At 42.1% G+C, this 21,000-nt stretch overlaps 1 protein-coding gene across 4 annotated transcripts in view; it reads left to right on the top strand.

Annotated features, from left to right (window-relative positions):
* ap3b1a (adaptor related protein complex 3 subunit beta 1a) overlaps nt 1–18,983 on the top strand; it is a 57,972-nt gene extending 38,989 nt beyond the window's left edge. For all 4 annotated transcript variants that reach the window (XM_053447687.1, XM_053447684.1, XM_053447685.1 and 1 more), the window contains exons 23-27: nt 5,152–5,380; nt 8,130–8,214; nt 8,871–8,968; nt 10,545–10,683; nt 17,977–18,983. In XM_053447687.1, the coding sequence (XP_053303662.1) occupies nt 5,152–5,380; nt 8,130–8,214; nt 8,871–8,968; nt 10,545–10,683; nt 17,977–18,130 (705 nt within the window). In that variant the 3' untranslated portion in view covers nt 18,131–18,983. The remainder of the gene's footprint in view (nt 1–5,151; nt 5,381–8,129; nt 8,215–8,870; nt 8,969–10,544; nt 10,684–17,976) is intronic.
* The last annotated feature ends 2,017 nt before the right edge of the window (nt 18,984–21,000 follow it).

Raw genomic sequence — 21,000 nt, 5'->3', positions numbered from 1 at the left:
CTCCTCCTCTCCCCGGGTTCTGCATGCTACGGCTCTCTCTAATAACATTTTGACGTTAGGATCTCTCACAAATGCCTCTTAAATCCCCCCCCCCCCCCCCCCCCCCCACCCACCCTCCCCAAACCTCTTCCGTCCCCTGTTCGTGTGTGCGGCGGGGTGGCTGAGGCTGATAACTTTTCATTCATAATTAGCAGTCAGCGAATGGGACTGTGTTGGGGGGAAATTGAACTGTCAGCGGCGGGGCGCAGGGTGTTTGACCCCATCACGCCCAGAGGGGGCCATCATAATTTGTTCATTTGGTGTCCATCAGGCGGGCACCAGCTCACCCCCTCCTCCTCCCCCGTCTCCCTCCTCACCCCTCTGACCTCCCCCGTAGTGGGCGCTCTGGGTTCACGTCTAATTATGAATCAGCAGAAGGACCCGAGCGCCACAAATATAGCAGCCCCTGCCCTCCAAACCTCCCTCTGCCACTCAAACTGCAGAGATTGCCTCTTAAATAGGAATAAATGCCCACACGGAAATAGCCAGTCAGTGCTGCGCCCTACGCAGCTATTTGGGAAATATTTGTGTTTTGATGCAGCTGTTGCAGCAAAATCTCTTTCTTATTAACTAGTTTCGGTAACCATGTGAGTGCAGGTTTCAATTGCTTTAGTAATTTTTCTAATATAAGTGAAAAATAAATCTGCCAGTATAGTTAACGGTTTTCTGGTGAAATTGACTTGTTCAAGAATTTTCTTGAAATAAACAAAATGAGGGATTACTGATTTAAGGGGAAAAAGAGATGAAATGTTATCAGACTGGTAGTGATTAACGAGAGCAACAAGACAAATAAACCTGTGATTCAAAGGCAAAACGATCGCTTGTTAGAGCTTCTCAAAAATGAATATATACAGATTTTCTTAGTCTGATGGTAATTTGAATAACTTAATAATAGTGTTTGGGCATTATCATTATTAATACAATTATTTGATAACAAAAGGATTTGTTAATTAAGTAAGAAAATAATCAGCAAATAAGCGGTAATGGATGTAAAAAGCAGTTGCAGCTATAGTGCATATCATGCTAATACAAAGAAGTGTGGTCACTTTGTTAAGAAGTCTTGCCAAGCCAGAGGAAGGACGCTACTGTTTCTGAATAACAGTCCTCTATTATTGCTAATGTTCTTTAATGGAAAATTTCTAAATTAATCATTTTAGAACATCTAATTTGCCAACAAATTAGCGTAAATGAACTAACCTCTGTCTTCGTGCGCTGGAGAGACTTCTTGTTACATTAAAGTAGTTTTAAAAAGGCTGTAGTAACATTTATTTAATTCAATTTGCTGTCAAGGTCTTTGTGATGCCCCTCAATTAATTGTCATCTTCTGACTGAAGGGAACAATTAGGCCCTAAAGTCAAACACATGTCCCTACCTTCATCCACACAACTCTTGTAGAGCATAATGAAATCCTGTCGCTGCTTTTGGAGGCAGACGGTGTCTGAAGACCAGAAATGGATTTTCATTATATGTCCATACATCTCTGTACTCCCCGCACCCCGCTCTGTTAAATTGGCCTTCTTGTGCAACCGGCACAAGGCTGCATGGCTCCTGTTAGCCTTTTTTGAATATGTCAGCGGGATTTTCAGGTCATTTGCCAGAGAGGATTTCGGGAACGTAGCGTCCGGGCTCTGAAGGTGACTGGTTTCTGTGTCATCCATCACAGGGGCTTCCTTTAAGTTGATGCATAATAGAGCCTCTCAATCAACTTCCTGCCTCATTGTCAACTCCCTCTTTCCTGTCCAGGGGAGCCAAAGGGAGGGAAAAAAAACAGAAAGAGGGACTGACAAGAGGAGTCAAGGTTACATCCCTCTTATTCTCTTATTTACACTTGAGGTGTTATGGTCTCGTGCTTCGCAACAAGACAACAATGGATGGAAGGGTGAAGGGGCTTGTGTGGGCACTCGTGTCAGGCTTTAACTGTCCGCTGTGTCAAATTGGTGATAATAAGCAGTTTGAAGCCTTGTCCTGTCCCCCCCCCCCCCCCCTCTACTCATGTTGCTGCCTCCTGCTCGGGGCGCGGCGACAAGACAGGACCTTGAAGCAGGATGTGTCTGTCAGGGAGGTAAATCTCCGTTGTGATGGGGTGGCAAACATTACGGCCAGCTTTATCGACACCGACTGCTCTGACACATCCAAAAGTGGCCCAATAAATTTGCAGGCTGCCGGTGGCGTGACGGGCGCTCGCGAGGGCGTAGTGGCGTTACAGCACAGAGACAAATGTTTGTTTGACCTCCTCCGCAGGCACTGTGCCGGGTCTGGGCACAGGAGACACTGCTAGTCTATCAAGGAGATGAAGAGATAATGTAGTTGATTGGGTTTATTCTGTATCTGATAGGACTCACGCTACCTGTAGTTTACTCTTTGTTAAATGCTGGTGCCTCTATGACACACGAGCTCACCTCAAGCCTATGTTGCATCATTGATAAACATGGGGTGCACAAAATGATAAAATCATGTTAATCTTCAAACAGTGATTGGGTGACATTATAACTTGGTTGAAAGGAGGATTTATTGCAGCACTCTTGTATTATACTTACATTTAGCAGGGTGTACCTAATAATACATGACAATGCATTCATAAAAAGGTCATTTGAAGAAAGGGAAGTCAGGCACCGTTGATAGACATTAGGGTTTGAGAAAATGGTTATACATTACTTTTGGAGTTACACAGGACTAATCATTTGTCATGGGAACTTTGCAGACATGGGTTAATATTAAAGGTGTATTTCACTATTTTAGTCTGTTTACCCTTCTTGTAGAGGCTTTATGCTGCTTGTGAAATAGGTGGTGTGATGTCTTCTGTGGCTCTGCAGGAAGTTTTTGGTAATAAAATAACACAGATACGTTTTTGAGATTAGAGGAAACAAATATTTTCAACCAAGGGGTGTAGAGTTTCAAAGATTTGGGCATGCAACAGGCAAGAAAGGCGAAATGAGATATCCTATTGAGTTGCATGATGGGAAACGTAAGGTCCAAGGAGGTAAAATTATCATATCGTGGCTTTTGTTGTTACAGATTTGGCCACTGCCTCAAACCCTTTAAACTTCTGTTGGGTTTCTCTTTATCATTTTCTGTAATGTATCTACCTGTCAATCTGAAGTTATTGACAGAGGTTCTTTGTTGATGTACTTCAGCATTCCTTGTAGAAAATAAATTCAAACTGATCACAAAAGGACTAGGGTTAGGGTTAGGGCCAAAAGTGTTTTAAAAATGTTGGAAAAAACATCCTGGATTGGCCCGTTTATCTGGTTCTTCTTGAAAACGTAGTGTGTTCCTCCTTGGGTCACGTCCCTGGTAGAGAGTACAATAAATGACCTTAATAAGCAACATTCTCCTGTTTCATGATGAGATCAGTAAATATTTGAAATAGCATTGATAATATTAAAGAAGACTCTGACCTTATCACCTCAGTATTGGTGAGTGTAAGTGTTTCACGCATTACAGTTTTTTTCTGATCATTAAATTAAGAAACCTGCTGCATTATTCTTGTCTCGCTGCCACAGTACATTGATGGCGAGTGTTCGATCCCCGCTCAACAATCTCACCCTCCAAAATGGGCGCGCTGGAGCTTCGTCTCTGCGGCACATCTTGCACGTCTAACCGATCCTTCATCCTCACACGCTACACGACAAGTCTGTGGACGCCTCGAACATTTCTCACCCGAGTCAGAATGGGGGGGGGGGTTGGTACTTTCAGCTTCAACAAAACAACACGCACTGACACCACTCAACGCTGTGCCTTTCCATCATGGCTGCATGTTTCCACTGTGTATCTTCATGTTATATACTTAGTCATATTCAATTAGCGTAATTACTTAACACACATCGCCTCTTCCTGAAGTCTGTTGTTAACAGGAACTGTTCTTATACTACTGCCTGTTGATTTTAATGTACAACTTCATTATATGTCCTATTATTTTTGCCCACCTCTTTCTACTTGTGTGAAAAAAAATATATTTGGCACTGAGAAGGGATTTTCTTTTCTTTTTTTTCAGTCTCTTAACTCATGCTCATTTGCACCAGGATGTGTTGGCCCTGTGTCGGAGTGTGAGTACACTCGGGTGCTAAGTGTTTTAGAGGGTGTGAAACGGCGTTATCAATCCTGGTGTTTAAAACTAATTAGTGCTGCCACTCAAAACAGAAGGACCTCTCTGACTCTTACTGAAGAAAGAAGAAGCTACACATGCTTGGCGTACTTTTGTGATGATTTGTATTGGTACGGCAGAGGCATGCCTCAAGTTTATGCCTATTATGGGAATATTCTCATATATAAATATATTTAGATAGCGTGTTGTTGTGTTGCATTGTGTGGGCCGCCCCGGTCTGTCTTACAAGAGCTGACAGGTGCCACCGTCAAGTGGAAAAAAACAAACGCCACCAATTGTGAACAAGATTCGTCGGAGTGATGAGAATTAAATAAATATTTTATGAGGAAAAAAAAAATACACCACCTCCCCCACCTTTCTTTTCCACACCTCTCAGAGGTAATGTAGTTTCCTGCCTCTGAAAAGGTAAAAGCCCCTTTTAAAAAGGGCTGCGAGTGGCAGTTTTGGCCCGTGCAGGCACTTGTGCTTCTATTCATTAGAGCTTGTTTTTATTCAGCCGGGGTTCGACCACGCATCCAGCCCATTTCCATCTAACTAAGCTGATTTGGAACATTTCTTAAAAGGGCCCCTCTTTACCCTACAGAGTTAATGAAGGGAGGGGTGGTGGTGGAGGTTTGATCAGCCAACATTCTGTCCCTCGCCATAGAAAAGTGCTGCATTCTGGCTGCTGATTGGATACAATGAATTGCATGAATGTATGTGATGGAAAGAGCGGGGATTCTAGTATTAATCTGTTCTCTTGTGTGGATGCATTTGCACTGTAATGCACGAGGCGTCCCTGGATATTGTGTTGATGTGGAGAGTGCTGAGCTACTGTGCAATATTCAAATACTTCCGTCTCCTCTTCTGGTCTCAGCCTGCTTTTGTCACCAGTAGTTAATACTTCATGGATCAATGACAGCTTTTAATGACAATAATGATGATCATATATGATTATCAAGAAGTTTGACTCAGCATTGTTTGTTTGTACAACTACCGCACAAAACCCACTTCATGCGTTTTTTCAGGTCACCACTCCATCTTTCGGCCCTGTGACAACCTATGAGCTGCTTCACCACATGACGGGAAAAGGTCTCTCAGCCAAGTACCACTTCCCCAGGCAGCCTTGTCTGTACCAGCCCAGTATGGTGGCGGTGCAGGTCGTACTGACCAACGGCTCGGATCACAGCCTGGAGGAGATCCATATAGGAGACAGAAACCCTGCCAGTCTGAACATCCACTGCTTCAACACCATCGGTGAGTACAGGTGATGCACGTCCAAATGAATCCACTGCTTCTACAGAGCACTGGTCCCCTAGTTATTCCAAATTTGGAGATGAACAGTTGAGAGCTATTCGTTTCTTTCTGAAAGTGATAGTTTCCTTGGTATAAAGATCATAACTGCATATCACTAAGCATTCGTCACATTACCCCCTTGACTTAACATTATCTAGAATAAGTGAATAAAGTCAATTTAAATGGGAATTATGAATCCAGTGGTGATATTTAATCTTTTATCGCTGTATGTCAAGTTCCTATTTAAACAGATATAATATGATTGTTAGGTGTATCTTTTGGCTGTAGAGCTCCAACACAATCTCATTTCCTCTTTATTTTATAAAAAGCCACTGGACTGTTATTATTGACTTAGTGTCAGACCTTATACATGCTGGGTGACAAGTCGGTCAAACTCCAGCATGACCTCAGTTTTGTGTGTTTTGGATTTCAGTCATGACACAACACATTTTCTTCCCCTCCCGTGTAATGTAAACAATCACATTTATTTCAATCTGAAGTTTCTCCCTTTCCGCCACAATGGAGCTCTACCTTTACTATGATGGTTTTTCAGACAGATATTAAATTATTATTGTGTCATAAAAAACCTATAAACCTGATGGCTGTCAGCCCAGCAAATAGCCCAATCCCTATTCGGCTAATCCCTGTACGTTAGTATCGATCAGGACCGACGGACACAGACTTCATATTTCTTGTCACACTGTGGTATGATCGTTACACTGAGTATAATATAAGTCTGAGAGCAGTGCTCCCACACGATTTTCACACTAACACACACACACACACACACACACACACACACACACACACACACACACACACACACACACACACACACACACACACACAGCCGGGCAGTGTGCGGTGGAGCACATTAAAACCGTCAATTGCAGGGGATTGATTGGGCATTGAAGGAACTCAAGCAGCCAAACAGTGGCTAATTTGGATCGATTGAGCCCGGCCACTGTGAGCGTGCGGCTGGACTTGATTTGGCTAAGTTGCAGACGATGAATACAGACAAAGCTTTATGTTGTGTTGCGTGTTAGATAAGGGATAACACATACAGGTTTGTATTTAATAAGAAATATTGCACTGTGCATCTACGAGGAGCCAAACTGCCCAATGCTGCCCGTCTCCATGTTAATGGCTATTTAACACATGGGTCCGTTATTCAATTAACAAATTAATTTGCTACTACTAGTCACGTCCTCTACCTTTAATACATCCTACACCAAAATGCGGAGGAGTCCCCTTGTGAAACCAGATTTAAATCTGCTTAATGATTTCGCAAATAGCACACACTCATTTTATCAGACCTCTAGATATGCCTGATTATCTTTTTCATTGAGATCCGTACAGTATTCGCTGGGAAATGGGTGAAAATTAAAAAAGAAAAAAAACGTCAGGATCCGCCCCCTTTTTCTTTTGGATCCATCCCAAAAATTGAATGGGTTCTGTTTATCAACAAGTTTCCAATAAATCTGATTTGTTGTTCCTGCATAATCCTGTTGAAACCCAAACAAACCAATAAATGAACCGGGGGAAAGCTTAACGTGGCTGAGTTTATTAGCTATGTGAGTTTTCTGTGTTTTAAAGGAGAATTCCAGTTTATTACATCATGGATTTTAGTTGACCTCGATCATTTCTGTTTTAAATAATATTATTACATTTATAACTTCCTGCTTCAATTTAGATGCACCACACTAACAGTAGGTTGATGATGGAAATCATTAAAAACATAACCGTAACACCCGAGTTATAATGAACCAGATTGCATAACTCGTTTCAATAAGCAGTTTCTGAAAAACCCTTTTCTGAAAGCAGAGCAGAAGATCCAGCAGATTTAGAATTTACTGCAGTGTGACTCACTATTTTAGAACTAACATTGAAATAGCAAAAGAAGAATGATTGTTGGTTTACAGTTTGAACAAAGGTCTTTAACCCCTTGTTGAATCTTCACATTTATTCTTGAAACACCCTTGACTTCAGATGACATTCCAAATTGTTTATCTTGTAGTATATACATTGACACAGAAGACCAGGGAGTTGTAACAAAGACAGTGTGAGAGAAGCTGTGATGGCTGGATTAGGAGTGAGTCCATGATGGCTCTGTTTTCAGAGGGTTTCCTCTGGAGCCTCCTATCTGCTCTGCCCCGGCTTTAGAAAGAGTTATAAAGTAAGATAGCCCTGCTCCACGGAGAGAGAAACGCAGGCCGACTGGGGGAGCGTGGAGGATGTTTCTGTCTGTCTGTGTTCTTCCCATCCCTAACCTCTCCCCCCTCCTCCTCCTCCCCGTCCTACTCCTGTGGCTTTCAGCTGTCCAGACTCCCTCTTCAGCATTTTTTGGCTGTACTTAACTCTCTTTTCGAACTCGCGTTTCTCCCACTCCGTCCATCTCTCTTGATGCTGATGCCCTCTTTGACAAGCCTGTAGTTTTGGAAATATGCTAGTCCTTCATGTGTTTTTTTTTCTTTTCCTGAGGCTAGAGGTGTGGGGAATGAGATTGAAGGATGGTTTTCTCACACGCGGTGGCCTTGCTTTGTGAAGTAGAAAACACAAGTGCTGCGGATGCCTGTCTGTTCCACTCTGCTGCTGCCCTCCGCCTCCCCCCCTCTCCCTTTGCAGCTCCATCCCTCCAACGCGATGCACACTGTGCCCTTGTCACTCACTCTTCCTTTTCTCCTTTCCTCCCCTCTTTTTCCATGTTCAGAGCGACTGGAGCCCGAGGCCTCAGTGACGGTTTCCATGGGTGTTGACTTCAGCGACTCGACGCAGGCAGCCAACTTCCAGTTGTGGTAAGACGACCTGACATCCGCTCATTTCAAGTCAGGTGTTTGTTTTTTTCCCCCTCAGATTTTCAGGTGTACATCTTTTTCACCTGGTACCCTCTGCTACACATCTCTTTCCGTCTCCACCATCACATCTCCTTTATGTTTCTCTTAAGTCCATTTGTTTTCTCTCTTCTCTTGTTCTTTGTTAATTCTCGTTTTCCTACCCGCTCTGTGCCAGCCCTCCCAGGTGAGACATCAGCCACAATTGATCCCGGTTCACTGGGATAACAATTATTCCTGCAGTAATCAGCCCCAGCCCAAATCAACCTGCTGAATGCCATTGGCACCGCTGCTCAGCCGATCAATAACCTTATCAGAAAATCTGTTCGGGATGGGGGAATCAATCCGGCACAAAATGCCATTCACAGAGCGTGGTTTGCAAAGCAATCAGAAGAGAAACATTTCATACACAAACAAAGCATAAACACACACACACACACACACACACACACACACTCACAAACACTATACGACACATGTTGTTCTGTATTCATCCAGATTAAGATGAGTTGTAAATACAGAAAATCAAGTCATACATTTTAAGAATCCTGATTATCCCTTTACGTTAGATATTCTATAAATACATCACTATTCATGTACTCTTCTCTTTTCTCCCTCAGCACCAAGGAGGACCAGTTCAGTGTGTCCATCCAGCCGGCTGTAGGAGAGCTGTTTATGCCCAGTACCATGACAGAAGAGGACTTCTGTAAGGAGCAAGGTGAGTTCACTTTAGATCGTCATTACTACTCAATATAAACTGTAATGTACCAATTCAAATTACAGGACCTGTTCTGACCTGTTGTTTGCTTTTATCAAATATTATTTACTTGCTAGAAAGTGGCAGAAACATCAAGACAGGAATTGGTTTTTAACAGATGTAATGTAAATAGCCTAATACCCTACCCCACACCTGCCTTGGCATATCTGAGTGTTAGTTTCTTGTCATCAGCTCACAATTTACATGATACTGAAATATTTGCAGCTAGAATGTCACTCAGTAGACTCTGCCAAGGCCCAACCGTCCCTTTTATGAAACCACGTTTAAATTCACTAGATTCTGATTTTTATTTGGATCAGCAACAAATTTCACACACTTATTAATATCCGTTTCCTAAACATTCTCTGAAAGTGTCCTTTCCCGCCCTCTGACCTGGATCCACACCACAATTTGATGAGATCTCCTTGGCGGAGGTTATAATTGGCTGGTAGATTGATCAGTTCAGCTCTGGTAATGAAAGGACATGTCACTCAATGTTTCTTCTGGTTCATTTACATGTTTTAAACTGTGTTTCAATGACAATGGAGCTTTATGGCACAGATAATTAAATGTTATCAGGCTACACCAAAACAAAAAATATAAAATATCACAAGATCTTTTATCTATAGGTGATAGAATTGTATTAGATGAAAAATACATTTATCACACAATCTCCCTTTAAATCTTAATTTACACAGTCATGTTTTTCTTCTTTATTGTCTGCAGTTTTCATAAATGATTCTACAAAGAAATAAAATCCCAGCCTACCTCTAAACATTTCCTCACCCGTAACTCATTAGAGCAAATTGCTTTCTTCTTATGAGGCACTTAATGGTATTTCCAAAACAAACCTCCAAAGCAGAAGCACACACACCTGTAGAGCGGCGTACTGTGGCAGCCATTGAGAGCCGAGAGCGCACTCGTATCTCAGCCATCAGTGTGCTCTTTAAGTGCCTTCTAAATGCTGGTTCCGCCTTAATTAATCTGCATTCACTGTGTTCCGAGCTCGGCTGAATACAACTGGCACTCAGACAAGAGTGGATTGAACAGAGAAGAACAAATTGCCTCGCCGGCCCCTTTTCTCTCTCGAGCACGATGCCACATTGTAGCAATTGAGTGAAGTTAATGAATTCTTTCATTTAACAGGTTTTCATCATATTTGCCTTTTTAAGACCTCTTTTATTTCTACCAAACTTGTGCACATTTATCTCCATTCTTTTTTGAATAAATTCTTGTTCATTGATAAGAACAGTGTAATTTTTAATTTTTTTTACTTTATTTGCATTACTAATAGACGCACAATTTTGTTTCCTTTTCCGATTTGATGAATCATTAAATGCTATTTTAACATGTTCTGTTAGTGTCATCCCAGAAATCAGGAGCTGTAATTTATTCCGTGTTAATACAAACGCACAAGCATATATGTGGTCTTGATTTAAGCTTTGCAAATACATTCAATTTACAGTTGTTACTGAATTTAGCCTCTGTTCGTGTCGGACTCTGTTTTTTGCGGTTAAACGTTTTTGCATCTCCTCAGGTAAGCTCCTGGGCATGAATGAGACCTCGGAAACCATCACCATGGCAACAGCAAACACCTCCAGCCAGTCCATCAGCAAGCACGTCCTGTCTGCGGCCAACGTCGGAGTGGTGTCGTCCAGCCAGAGCAACGTCCACAGGTGAGATGTCCAGAAATGTGTTGTGTTTTTTGTCACGGCGAAGTTAATTATATATATTGTGTCTGTTCCTCACTGGGATCATTAGTGTAACTTTATGGATTGGGAACATTTTCATTCTTCAAATAAATCATTTAAAATAGATAAGAAATAAATAGATAGGATAGAAAAATGTATGAAAAGCTGATGTCTTGGAGATATGTGGTTTCCCAAGGACAAAATTGCTCAAATATACTGTATTAGTTATCTGACTGCATTTATTATCCAGGTGACTGTTATGTAGATGATGTGCAGCTTGAAGGGAAGTATGGGATGTTTTCTCCATGTCTTGACAAGCATTTCACCCTAAGTGATTTACTATTTCCTGTCATCTATTGGAAAGGTTCAACCACAGAGCAATAAGGAAAGAAGGGATGATTTCCCAGTGAATGACACAATTCAGTAGCATTAGTTCTGTTCGGTTATCAAATGAAAACGGATGAGGAATTGAATATTCTATATTTCAATTTGTTTCCCCTGGTCTTGGTATGTTTGTGAACTACAGTTTGTTATCTTAACTTAATATGAAGACTGGAAACATGGTCAGACTTGAAGCCGGGCTCAGTCCAAGCTAAATCCATCTTCCAGCACAAAGGTGTGATGTGGTGTGGCATTAGCATTAGGCCTCAGCCCACTGTGAAGCTATACTCTTTATACAAAGGCCAATTTTGTCCTTGATAAACACATTGTATTTGTACAATATTACATATTACATGTCAAAGTCTGAAGTAAATATCAAATTATAGTTTTATTAAATCAGCTAAATCCTGTGAGGATCTCACTTTGAGGGAAGACCAGATTACATGCAAATTATGGAAGATACTGAAGGGCAGTAATACACATACAAGTGTGGGAAATACAATAATGGAAGTTAATTAATAGAAAAGGAAAGTGTAAACTTATTTCATTGCATGAAAACACATACTCAACCCTACAGATATGTGTGTCAGCAGGAGCAAGATTGATGAAGTGATGAACCCTCACATCAGGAGAAATAGTAAAAACAAAGATCGCACTTTGACGCTGCTCCGAGAGTCACAGATAATTTGACACATGGACTTTGTTTCCCGTGTCAGAGAGCGATAAGATGAATTGTCCTGGCTACATGTGCCAGTCATAATTGCGCTTTACGTGGAGTTTAGTCAAACGGTGCATGTGCCTGTATCAGAGAGTGAAAGTGCCTGTGTTCCTGATCACCCTCACACACACATGCCAGGGGAATGCCCTGAGAAGCCTGGCTGTGTAATTGGTGTACACAGAGTGTGCTAATGAGCTTCCTCCTCTGTCACGCACACCCGAACACCTGATAGATAATTACACCTCCCTCCCTCCCTCCCTCTCTCTCTCTCTCTCTCTCTCTCTCTCACGCCTCATCTCTGCACCCCACCCCCCATCTGTCTCTCCCTCCACGCCGCTGTCTCTCTTTCACTTCCTCTTTGTCTTTCACTCCATCCCTTCGCGCCACAATCTGTCCTCCTCCTGCTTGTCCGTCTCTTTCCGGTCATCTTTGGTGATAATTTCTGTATAGATTTAGCTGGAATTAGAGGATGTAGGAGACTGTGACAGCGAGGAAGTCAGAGTGGGGGATACAAAGAATAAGGAGACCACAGCACAAGGGCACAGAGAGCTGAAAGAGTGAGAGGAGATCAATGTGAGCCAGTGGGAGAAGCTGGCATCCAATAAGCCCATACTTCATTCAGAATAACCAATAACTCAAATGACTCCAGGCCATCAATCTCCCTCCTGCTTCAGTGATGGCTAAAGAGGACGACAGTCTCCCAATGTTACCCTGTAGTCTTCGAATAATAAAGACACTTTCATATTGTCCGGTTGTGTCCATGGCACTTATTGGAAATGATGGAGTTACTCACTGACAAAATCCTCAGTGTTTGTCTCCTCAGACTGAAGCAGCGGGTTTGACAGCCTTGCCTTTGAGAAATGCGAAGGAAGCATGTTTCGTTACTTTTATGTGTCATTTATCAAGAAGTTCCTCTACATCTCGTCCATCTATGGTTTAGATTCGATGCCATTGGCTGTGCAGGTTCATGATGTTTAATTTAAGGTGATCACATAATTGACTGACTTTATTATGTCTTCCAATTTGTTTGTTTGCTTGTTTGTTAGTTAGCATGATTGAGCTAAAACCCTGGGACGGATTGCCACCAGACTTCGGATCTGGATTAGGGGGCGGATATTTTTTTTGTCATTCTTTAATAATTGTGAAAATAATTTCTCAGAGAATAATAAAGGATGAAAAAACAATTTGTTCAATATGGTGCCGATGTAGATACAAATCTGAATGAGGTGAATTAAAATGTGTTGGTGAAGGTATGGACTCTATTGAGTGCAATAGTTGTGTTATGATTAGAGCTGCAACAATTCCTTGATAGACAGAACCTTAATCTCCTACAGTTTTGCTAAATGAGTCATGTTAGTCATTTCAAAGCAGCGTTGGGCTCTTTTCACCTGTTTTTGTTTGGGAACAGTTTTCTGTTGAGATTTACCATTCATCATCATGGCTTTATTTAAACTACATCTTCCTCTTCCCAACTGTGGATCTAAACCAAGTCTTAGAGAACAAGATTACAAGGATTACTATCTTATGATTGTTGTTTTTTTATCATTAATATCAGACAAAAGTGAGAAATCAAGGTCCAGTAGGGACATCCTCAGTTTTTGTCCGGTTACCCAAAAATATAAATATAAAAAATGTATTCAAATATAAAACAGGGAAAAGCAACAAATCGTTATGTTTTTTAGAAAATTTGAGAACCAGTGATTGTTTGACATTTTTTCTGCCTAATAACAATTGACTGTTGAATTAATCAGCGAATCTTTTCAGTCCCTGTAGTTACTTGAATCACGGTCACTGTTGCGTATTGCTGCCGCATATACTTTGAATAACAGGCAGATCGATCTGATCGGATACACCCACTGAGAGCTTATCGTGGAGGTCACCTCTCTCTTCATGTCTACTGACGAGAGAGGTGACCTCCATCCAGGCCTCCCTGATAAGATCACACAAAGAACCTGCCCTCACAGGAGTGGGAGTTTGGGTTTAGTGTAGAATGGATGTTATTTCAATAAGTAGCCTTTGAATGACAAGTGTGCTTCAGACCGACCTAGTGTTATTGACGGCAGCTCCGTGTATGACACAGGTTCGGTTGAACAAGCGACAGCCTGCCTCCCCCTCTGCACCACTGCTTTCCCTGCACTCCCCTTGTTTATCAGCAGGGTGCAGCACTGCTTTTCCCCAAACAGGCGCCGGAGCGAGCGGAGGGGGATGCCACAGAAACACAGAAATTGATTGCTGGAAAGGAGGATGGCAATAAATCAAGCAGGAAAGCAAATGTAGACAACGCTGTTCTTGTTTATGTCTAAACAGGCGGAATAGAATAAATGTGCTCTATTTTTCAGTCCGTTTGAAAGCAAATTTGATCGAATTTTGCATGCATTGCCAATCCCTCTGGTTAGAGCCTAATTTTTAAAAAAAAAGCTGTACCCCTTGATTTATAAGCTGTGCTTTCTCTTTCCACTTTGATATAATTAAATTATGTTTCTTTAAACACTGGGAATTTTCCTCTTTTCAGTGAAGTTGAATTCTTGTTCCTATTTAACATTTAATTGAGTGTCATTTGTAACCTGACTAATTAAATGTCTGGTCTCTCCATTATAGATTGCTTAGCAGACACTGTGGCACATGATCTATCTTCAGATGATACGAAATGCACCATGAAACCGATGTAATGTGGGTTATTTTCAGACAACAATGAAGATGCAACATGTTTATCTCAGTTATCGGTGATGTGTTTTCCTCAAGCCCTTGAGGCAAATTCTCATCTCCTCCTCCCAATTTGTCCCTGTTCTTCTTCACCCTCTGTCGTCCATACGTCCTCTATACCATTCGTGTCCGTCTGTGTGTCCGTATGGCCGAGCTCTGGAGATGTGTGAAGGGTGCCTGGTTGTAATTGGGGCTAATGGCTCTGGCCATCTGCCTGCTCTGAGCCTGGTCACTTGTGGTCGGCTCTGCTCTGGCCTCGCTGACCAGTCGGTTGAAGGACGCTCTTCCACTTGTCCACCTGGCCCAAGAACCAGGACGGAACAATAGCGTCCAGCTTCACCCGCCACACAGTTGCCCTCAGCCTTTCCGAGTTTCCGATTTAAGTGAAAACATGATGCGCTTTAATCGTTTCCAGAGAATGATAAAACATGGCTGAACGTTTTCTCGAGATGCAGTGGGATCGTGTTCTCCTGCATTCTTGGTTGCTGGGCCGAATCATCAGCGGCCTGAGTCGTCTCGGTGTGAGGGTGAATGCAAAGGTGAAGCCCACTTTGTGTTTGCCGTGGCAGGGTGGAGGGGAGGCAGATGGCACACACAGGCTCTCTGCACTGAGGAGAATCACAGATAATTGGAGAGTGATGCTTAGCCGCAGCCCTGCCGATCGATGCCAATCCGCCTGCTCTAAGTCCAGGGGTTATGCTTTGCTTTTCTTTCCATTCACAATTAATCCAGTGTTTAGCCCAGTATGTGAAGAGTGCAGGAGAATACCAATGACCCGTTTAAGGCCTCGCTTGTCCTTAATCTTTCCCATCTAGTCCTTAAAAATGCACTGATGTCGTGTTAGATCCTTCCGTGATCTGGGGCCTGTCCCTGCGTTTGGCCGCGCACCGACAGCAGAGTAGAAATATTCAAAGGAAATGCGCTTGGAAATCAAACACAATCACAACACGCTCCTGTTTCTTTGACTCTCTCCTGTTCCATCACATGAACAAATGCCCACAGCAGCGTCTCCTGAGACGAAATGAAAGCAGCCTCAGGCTAGTGTTAACTGGCTGAGTAAATGATAGATTTATATCCTAAATCCATTAGCAAAGCCACAGGGACCACATAGACACCTTAAGCTGGGGACAGTGGGGGCGACAGGGGGACTGCGGGAACTGGACACTAGCGTGCATGTTTATGATTGCGTGTTGAAACTAACATGTAAATGAAGACAGGAAAAAAATGATTATTTTTGGCTGCGAAGCACATCCTGGATTTCCACAGTTAGTCATTCAGAATAATACACAACTCCTGAATAATTTAAAGAAGCGAGAGCCGAGCAAAGAGTTGGTGTTTTTCAGAGAAATTAATCCTCTTCTTGAATGGCTTGTGTTTCCTGCTGAAGTGGCTAATATTTTAATTAAGCCTGAGGAGGACTCTCTCTCTTCTCCCTGAGAGCTCGCTGATAAACTCCCTCCCCTCTGTTGATGGTAATTTAGCAGCTCCCCAGAGACACACCCAGACACACTGGGTTTGTGAGCCAGCTCAGTTATTGTGCATTCGTGTACCCTCCGCGGCCCCCACCCTCCCGTCCCCATCTTTAACTTGTGCGTGCTAATTGGTGGACGTGCTGGTCGCTTCCAACGCGCAGCACAGGGTTGCGGGGCTCTCGTGACAGCGCCTGTCCACAGGCCGTCCTGCGGGGCCTCTTCACCAGCTTTAGTCAGGCCTAAGTGGGGCTCTTTGTGGGCTGTTTGTCAGGCCTAAGCGGGCTGCCACGGGGGGTCTTTGTTGCAGGGATGTAGTGCTAAATTGAGGCAGATGGCTGGGAGTTAGCCACGTGAGGCTCCGAGATGCAAAGGGCCAGAGGGGAGCGGGAGAGGGGGCCCAGTTCGGCTCTGTCACCCTCAAAAAGGGTCACAGTGGGTCATAGCCCCTGTCTGCCTCTTGTTAGCACTCTCAATGGGGACCATGTGCACCCAGATCTGCCCCTGGTCTGGTGGGACGGTATCCAAGGAAACGAGGGGGACTGAGAGTTCTAGCGATGGCCCAGAGGGAGCTGGTGGGACGGGGCATCCCCCATCCCAGTCCCATGGCTCCCACACACTCATAGACACCCACAGTCCATAAAAACAGGCTAAATTCTGATTGACTGGCATGAAGGGCGTGTCTCACCCCTAATGGCTCTTTAGTCAGTTGGAATAATAGACTGTCTGTTGCTTCACTCTCTATATTTCCTGTCACATCGTTTTTCCTCCTTTGTCTCTCTCCCTAATTTAGGGTAATTACAAGGTGTGAGATGTTAGAGAATTTTCTAATGTGAGGATTTATGGGTGGAGGTGAGCAATGTGAGTTAAGTGCAAAGGTCCATGGCTGGCCAACGCATTTGTCTTCATTTTTCTAAGCTGCTTGATATTTGTTATACATTCGCTGTTCAATAATATAGTAGTCACTGGCTTCACTTCTGTGTTTTATGTTAATTATGTTTGTTGAGTTGAAAAAGGGAACATGTGGTTAGCAAAACAAAGTAGAAATCATCAATTTTTTCTTCAACAAGAATATAAACACAATTTCACTAGAGTGGGGTTCATACCTCCGCCAAGGCCCAGATTAAACCAGATTTTAATTCAGCGATTCAGATTTTTATTTGTATGTGCACCAAATTATAATTATCAGTCTCAAAAAGGTGTATTCTTTTTTTTTTTTCATAAAGATCCATGAAATATTTTAATAAACCCCCAACTCGCGATTTTAAAGAAAGTGGAAAAAAAAATCCTAGATCCGCCCACAGGTCTAGATACTCACATAAACGTTGAGTTGGGTCCACAAAATATCATTGAAACTCGAGTACTCTTTGAGTAATGCTGCTAAGGAACAAAAAAATCTGTTACAAACCTAACCTGCTTGGTGAAGATAATAAATGAATTATCGAAATTATTAAAGATAATGTACAAATTAGTCTCATTCTGCTTAAGTAGTGAAAAGTTAATTTCCTTGTTTTTATTTTCAAACCGCATCATATACCTGACACCAGCCGTCATCATCACTCTGTCCACTAATGATAAATGGCTGAAATGTACTTTTCCATTTTCATGAAACCTATTTGCTTCAACCAAGAGGATGGAAGTGTGTTGTTTTTTTCCAATTTTGACTTTTGCAGATGAATCCCCCCTAAAATGAGTCTGACAGGTGGATGGAAACGTATTTCGTAATTAAATCTGGTGACATCTAACCAGGATGATTATTGGTTTTAGATATTTCTCACTGAAATGTATGCATAAATACAAAAGAGGTGAAAGGAATTTTTTAGTGGTTCTTTCAGCATCGAATCTCTTTCCAGAAACTGTATCCCTGTTACTTAAGAAGCATTTTTGTTGGGACTATTTCTTTGGTAGAAGGTAGTTCCAGTGAAATCGTTCATCATTCACCATAAGGCCACAGCTCCCACAGTACATGTTTGACCTGGAATCTGATCTGATCTCATTCGCCTGCAGGTTTGCTGGGCGGACGGTCAGCAGCGGAGCCCTGGTCCTGGTGTCGCTGGAGACGAAGGAGTCCTCCTGTGCCCTGCTCACGGTCAACACAGAAAAGAGCGTCATGGCGTCCATGTTGCTCCGAGACCTCAAACAAGCCCTCGCCCAAGCATAGAGCCCCCCTGTCGGCCAGGTTCTTGTAGTAAAGGTAAAGGGGGAGAAAACGTAATCAAATATTTCATACATTATATTTCTGTGGTTTGGGAGGATTTAGGCGTCTGAAATCCTGAGACTGAAGAGCTATAGCTTGAACTTGCGTGCCCACAGAGAATGAGCGATCAGCGATTCTTATTTTTCTGGTCTGTTGCTTTTGAAAGGATTGTCCTGAACCACGGGAATAACTTTGTGACATTCTTGAATTAAGTGTTGATCCCCTTTAAAACACACATGAGGCATCATAGATTTCTGTTCGTCCAACTTTGTCCTTCACAACCATGACACTCCTCCGTCAAGAGAATCTCACACTTACTGGTCGTTCATCTCAGAAGAATTCATACGGTTTGTGGTTCTTACCAAGGGTATATTATATTATTAACCAGAAATATTGTGGAGCAAGAGTTCACTACGTCACAACGCTACAGGCCAAGAACTCAGGCCCTGTTTATTCTCTTTATCAATCAAGATGCTCCACAAAGAAATCTGAAGAGCCACTGTCCGACTGTATTGATATTTGTGCCTGAGCCATTGATGAATATAGTTTTTTTTCAAAGCAAAGAGAAGCAGAGTAGCAGTGCCAACCCAAGTGAACATTGTCGTACATTTATAAGCTTTTATCAAACCAAACGAGTCTCTGTTCGTGTTATAGTTTTACATTCCAACTTTAAAACTGCCCGAAAATCACATTTGTCAAAGTGCCTTTCACATGAAAATAATGTTATTTAGAATACCAGACATATAGATTAGACGTAAAACGACAAGGTCTTTTTATTTGTATCGCATTTGCTGAACAATAAAGTGAACTTACTGAACTTGTTTCTGTGTCTTGCTGCTGGTAACGCTCTGGGTGTGTTTAGTGTCGGTGCTGTGATGTATCATCATTTAGCTGAGTGGGGCTGAAACACAGGAACGTTAATGGTGAGCTCTGCTAAATGGCTGAAGTATAAACCAATGCACTCACTTTTGCCACTCACCCATTCACACACACATTCAAATAGTGCATCTTTTGGCAGCACTTTATCTATCACACAAAGCAGTGTGTGAGTGAGGATTTGGTATCTTGGAATTAAACTGCCAACCCTCTGGTTACTGGACAACCCGCTCTACATCCTGAGCCACTGTCTTGCGTCCTTTAAAAACAGCTCATGGTCCAAACATGTCTTCAGGACAAAAGCTGTAAGGAAACATTTCATAATCAACAACAAACCAACTTGGTTTTTCTCAAACCCACTGTAGATAACAATGCAAATACAAGGCTTGTGTAAATCTCATTAAATAAACCTTGTAACATGTTATAAGACTCAGAGTCTGGATGTGAAGAGAAGCATGCAAACTGCAGCTTTACTGTGCCTCATACTGCATGAGTATAGTTACAAATAAATATTCTACTTATATTTATAAATTAGACATTTCAACAGTTTTATTCCATGTCCTATTTGACTAGAGCAGAATTGTAATCTCACAAACGCATACGTCACACTTAATTTCTTAAAACAGTAAATAATACAACCACAAATAAAGCAGTTACGTCTCTTGTCTCATAACACAAAACACACATTATAACATTGAAGTTATTTTTCACCAGAAGCTTCTCTAGCCACAGTGAATTCCTCCCATGTATTACCTTAACATATGAGTCACACAGCGACACATACATTTTTCTGAAAATAGAAATATGATTTGCTTCTTGAAGGCAAAGAAATGTGTCAAATCTAAACCAAAAAAAAACGTTTGTTACGGTTGTTTCTATCCAGGGTGCTTTTATTTGCTGTGCTATTATTTTTACGTTCATACGAACAATATGAATAAATAAATAATATGTTTTGTGATTTTCTCTTTTGTTGTTTGCCATGAATACATTTCTTTCTACTTGTGTTAGGAACGACTGTCTCAACTCGGGTTAGAATTTCATCTTTATCGTGCAGCGAACAGAATTATTTTCATCCAGATATTTAAAAAAGTCATTGAGAACAGTGATAGACGTTATTAAACACTGTTCTTGGCTTTAAGATGTATTGGCTGTGTAACTCTGTCACTTGAATGTAAGGTAATACAGACCCTGAAAAAAACTATCAATGACATTACAAAACTATTGTGAAATCAGTCAGTCAGTTATTTTTAAATGCATTATAAAAGTTAAAATGAAATAAAGTGCTTATGTTTCTGGCTCATCGGTAAAGTATTGCCACCCCCACTAAATACCGTCCCATGCATGGCATTGATGATTAAAAGAGATTCGATCATTCGCTGAAGAGCCAGTGTAAAAGGGATTGTTCACAGAAAAATGTAAATCCACTCATTATCTACTCAGCACTCTGCTGATAGAGGGGTGGGTGAAGTGTTTGAGTCCCCGAAACACTTCTGGAGTCTCAGGGGTAAACTTTGTCCAATACAAGCAGAATCCGATACATTGAAAGATATCAGAGGACATTTAGGATTAAAACATGATGTAAATGACCTTGTTTCCAGTCGAATATGAATGTCGGGGCTTGTGGACACTTGGACGACACCACAGGAGAAGTTTGGAGGTATTTTTAGTTTTTTCTTACATTTGAAGAAGTGGTCACCAATGTCTTCAATTGTATTGGATTCCTCTGCAACGCTGTTTACCCCTGAGACTCCCACAATGTTTTGTGAACCCTCCCTTTTAAGAGTTCAGCAAAGTGATAGCAGGTTTGTTTCTCAGCTGCAAACTGAAGGAGCCAGGTTAATGCAGAGCAAAGTGCTGGGTTGCTGTGTAAATTCATTTAATGTTATCATTCCGTCGATGTCTGAGGACGCTGTGCAGGGAGAGTGATGAGAGGGCGTCAGCTCCACTGTCGAGTAAAG

This window comes from Pleuronectes platessa, chromosome 19, assembly GCF_947347685.1.
Source record: "Pleuronectes platessa chromosome 19, fPlePla1.1, whole genome shotgun sequence".
NCBI lineage: Eukaryota > Metazoa > Chordata > Actinopteri > Pleuronectiformes > Pleuronectidae > Pleuronectes > Pleuronectes platessa.
The sequence above is the reverse complement of the archived record's forward strand: the minus strand, read 5'-3'. Positions and strand labels throughout refer to the sequence as shown.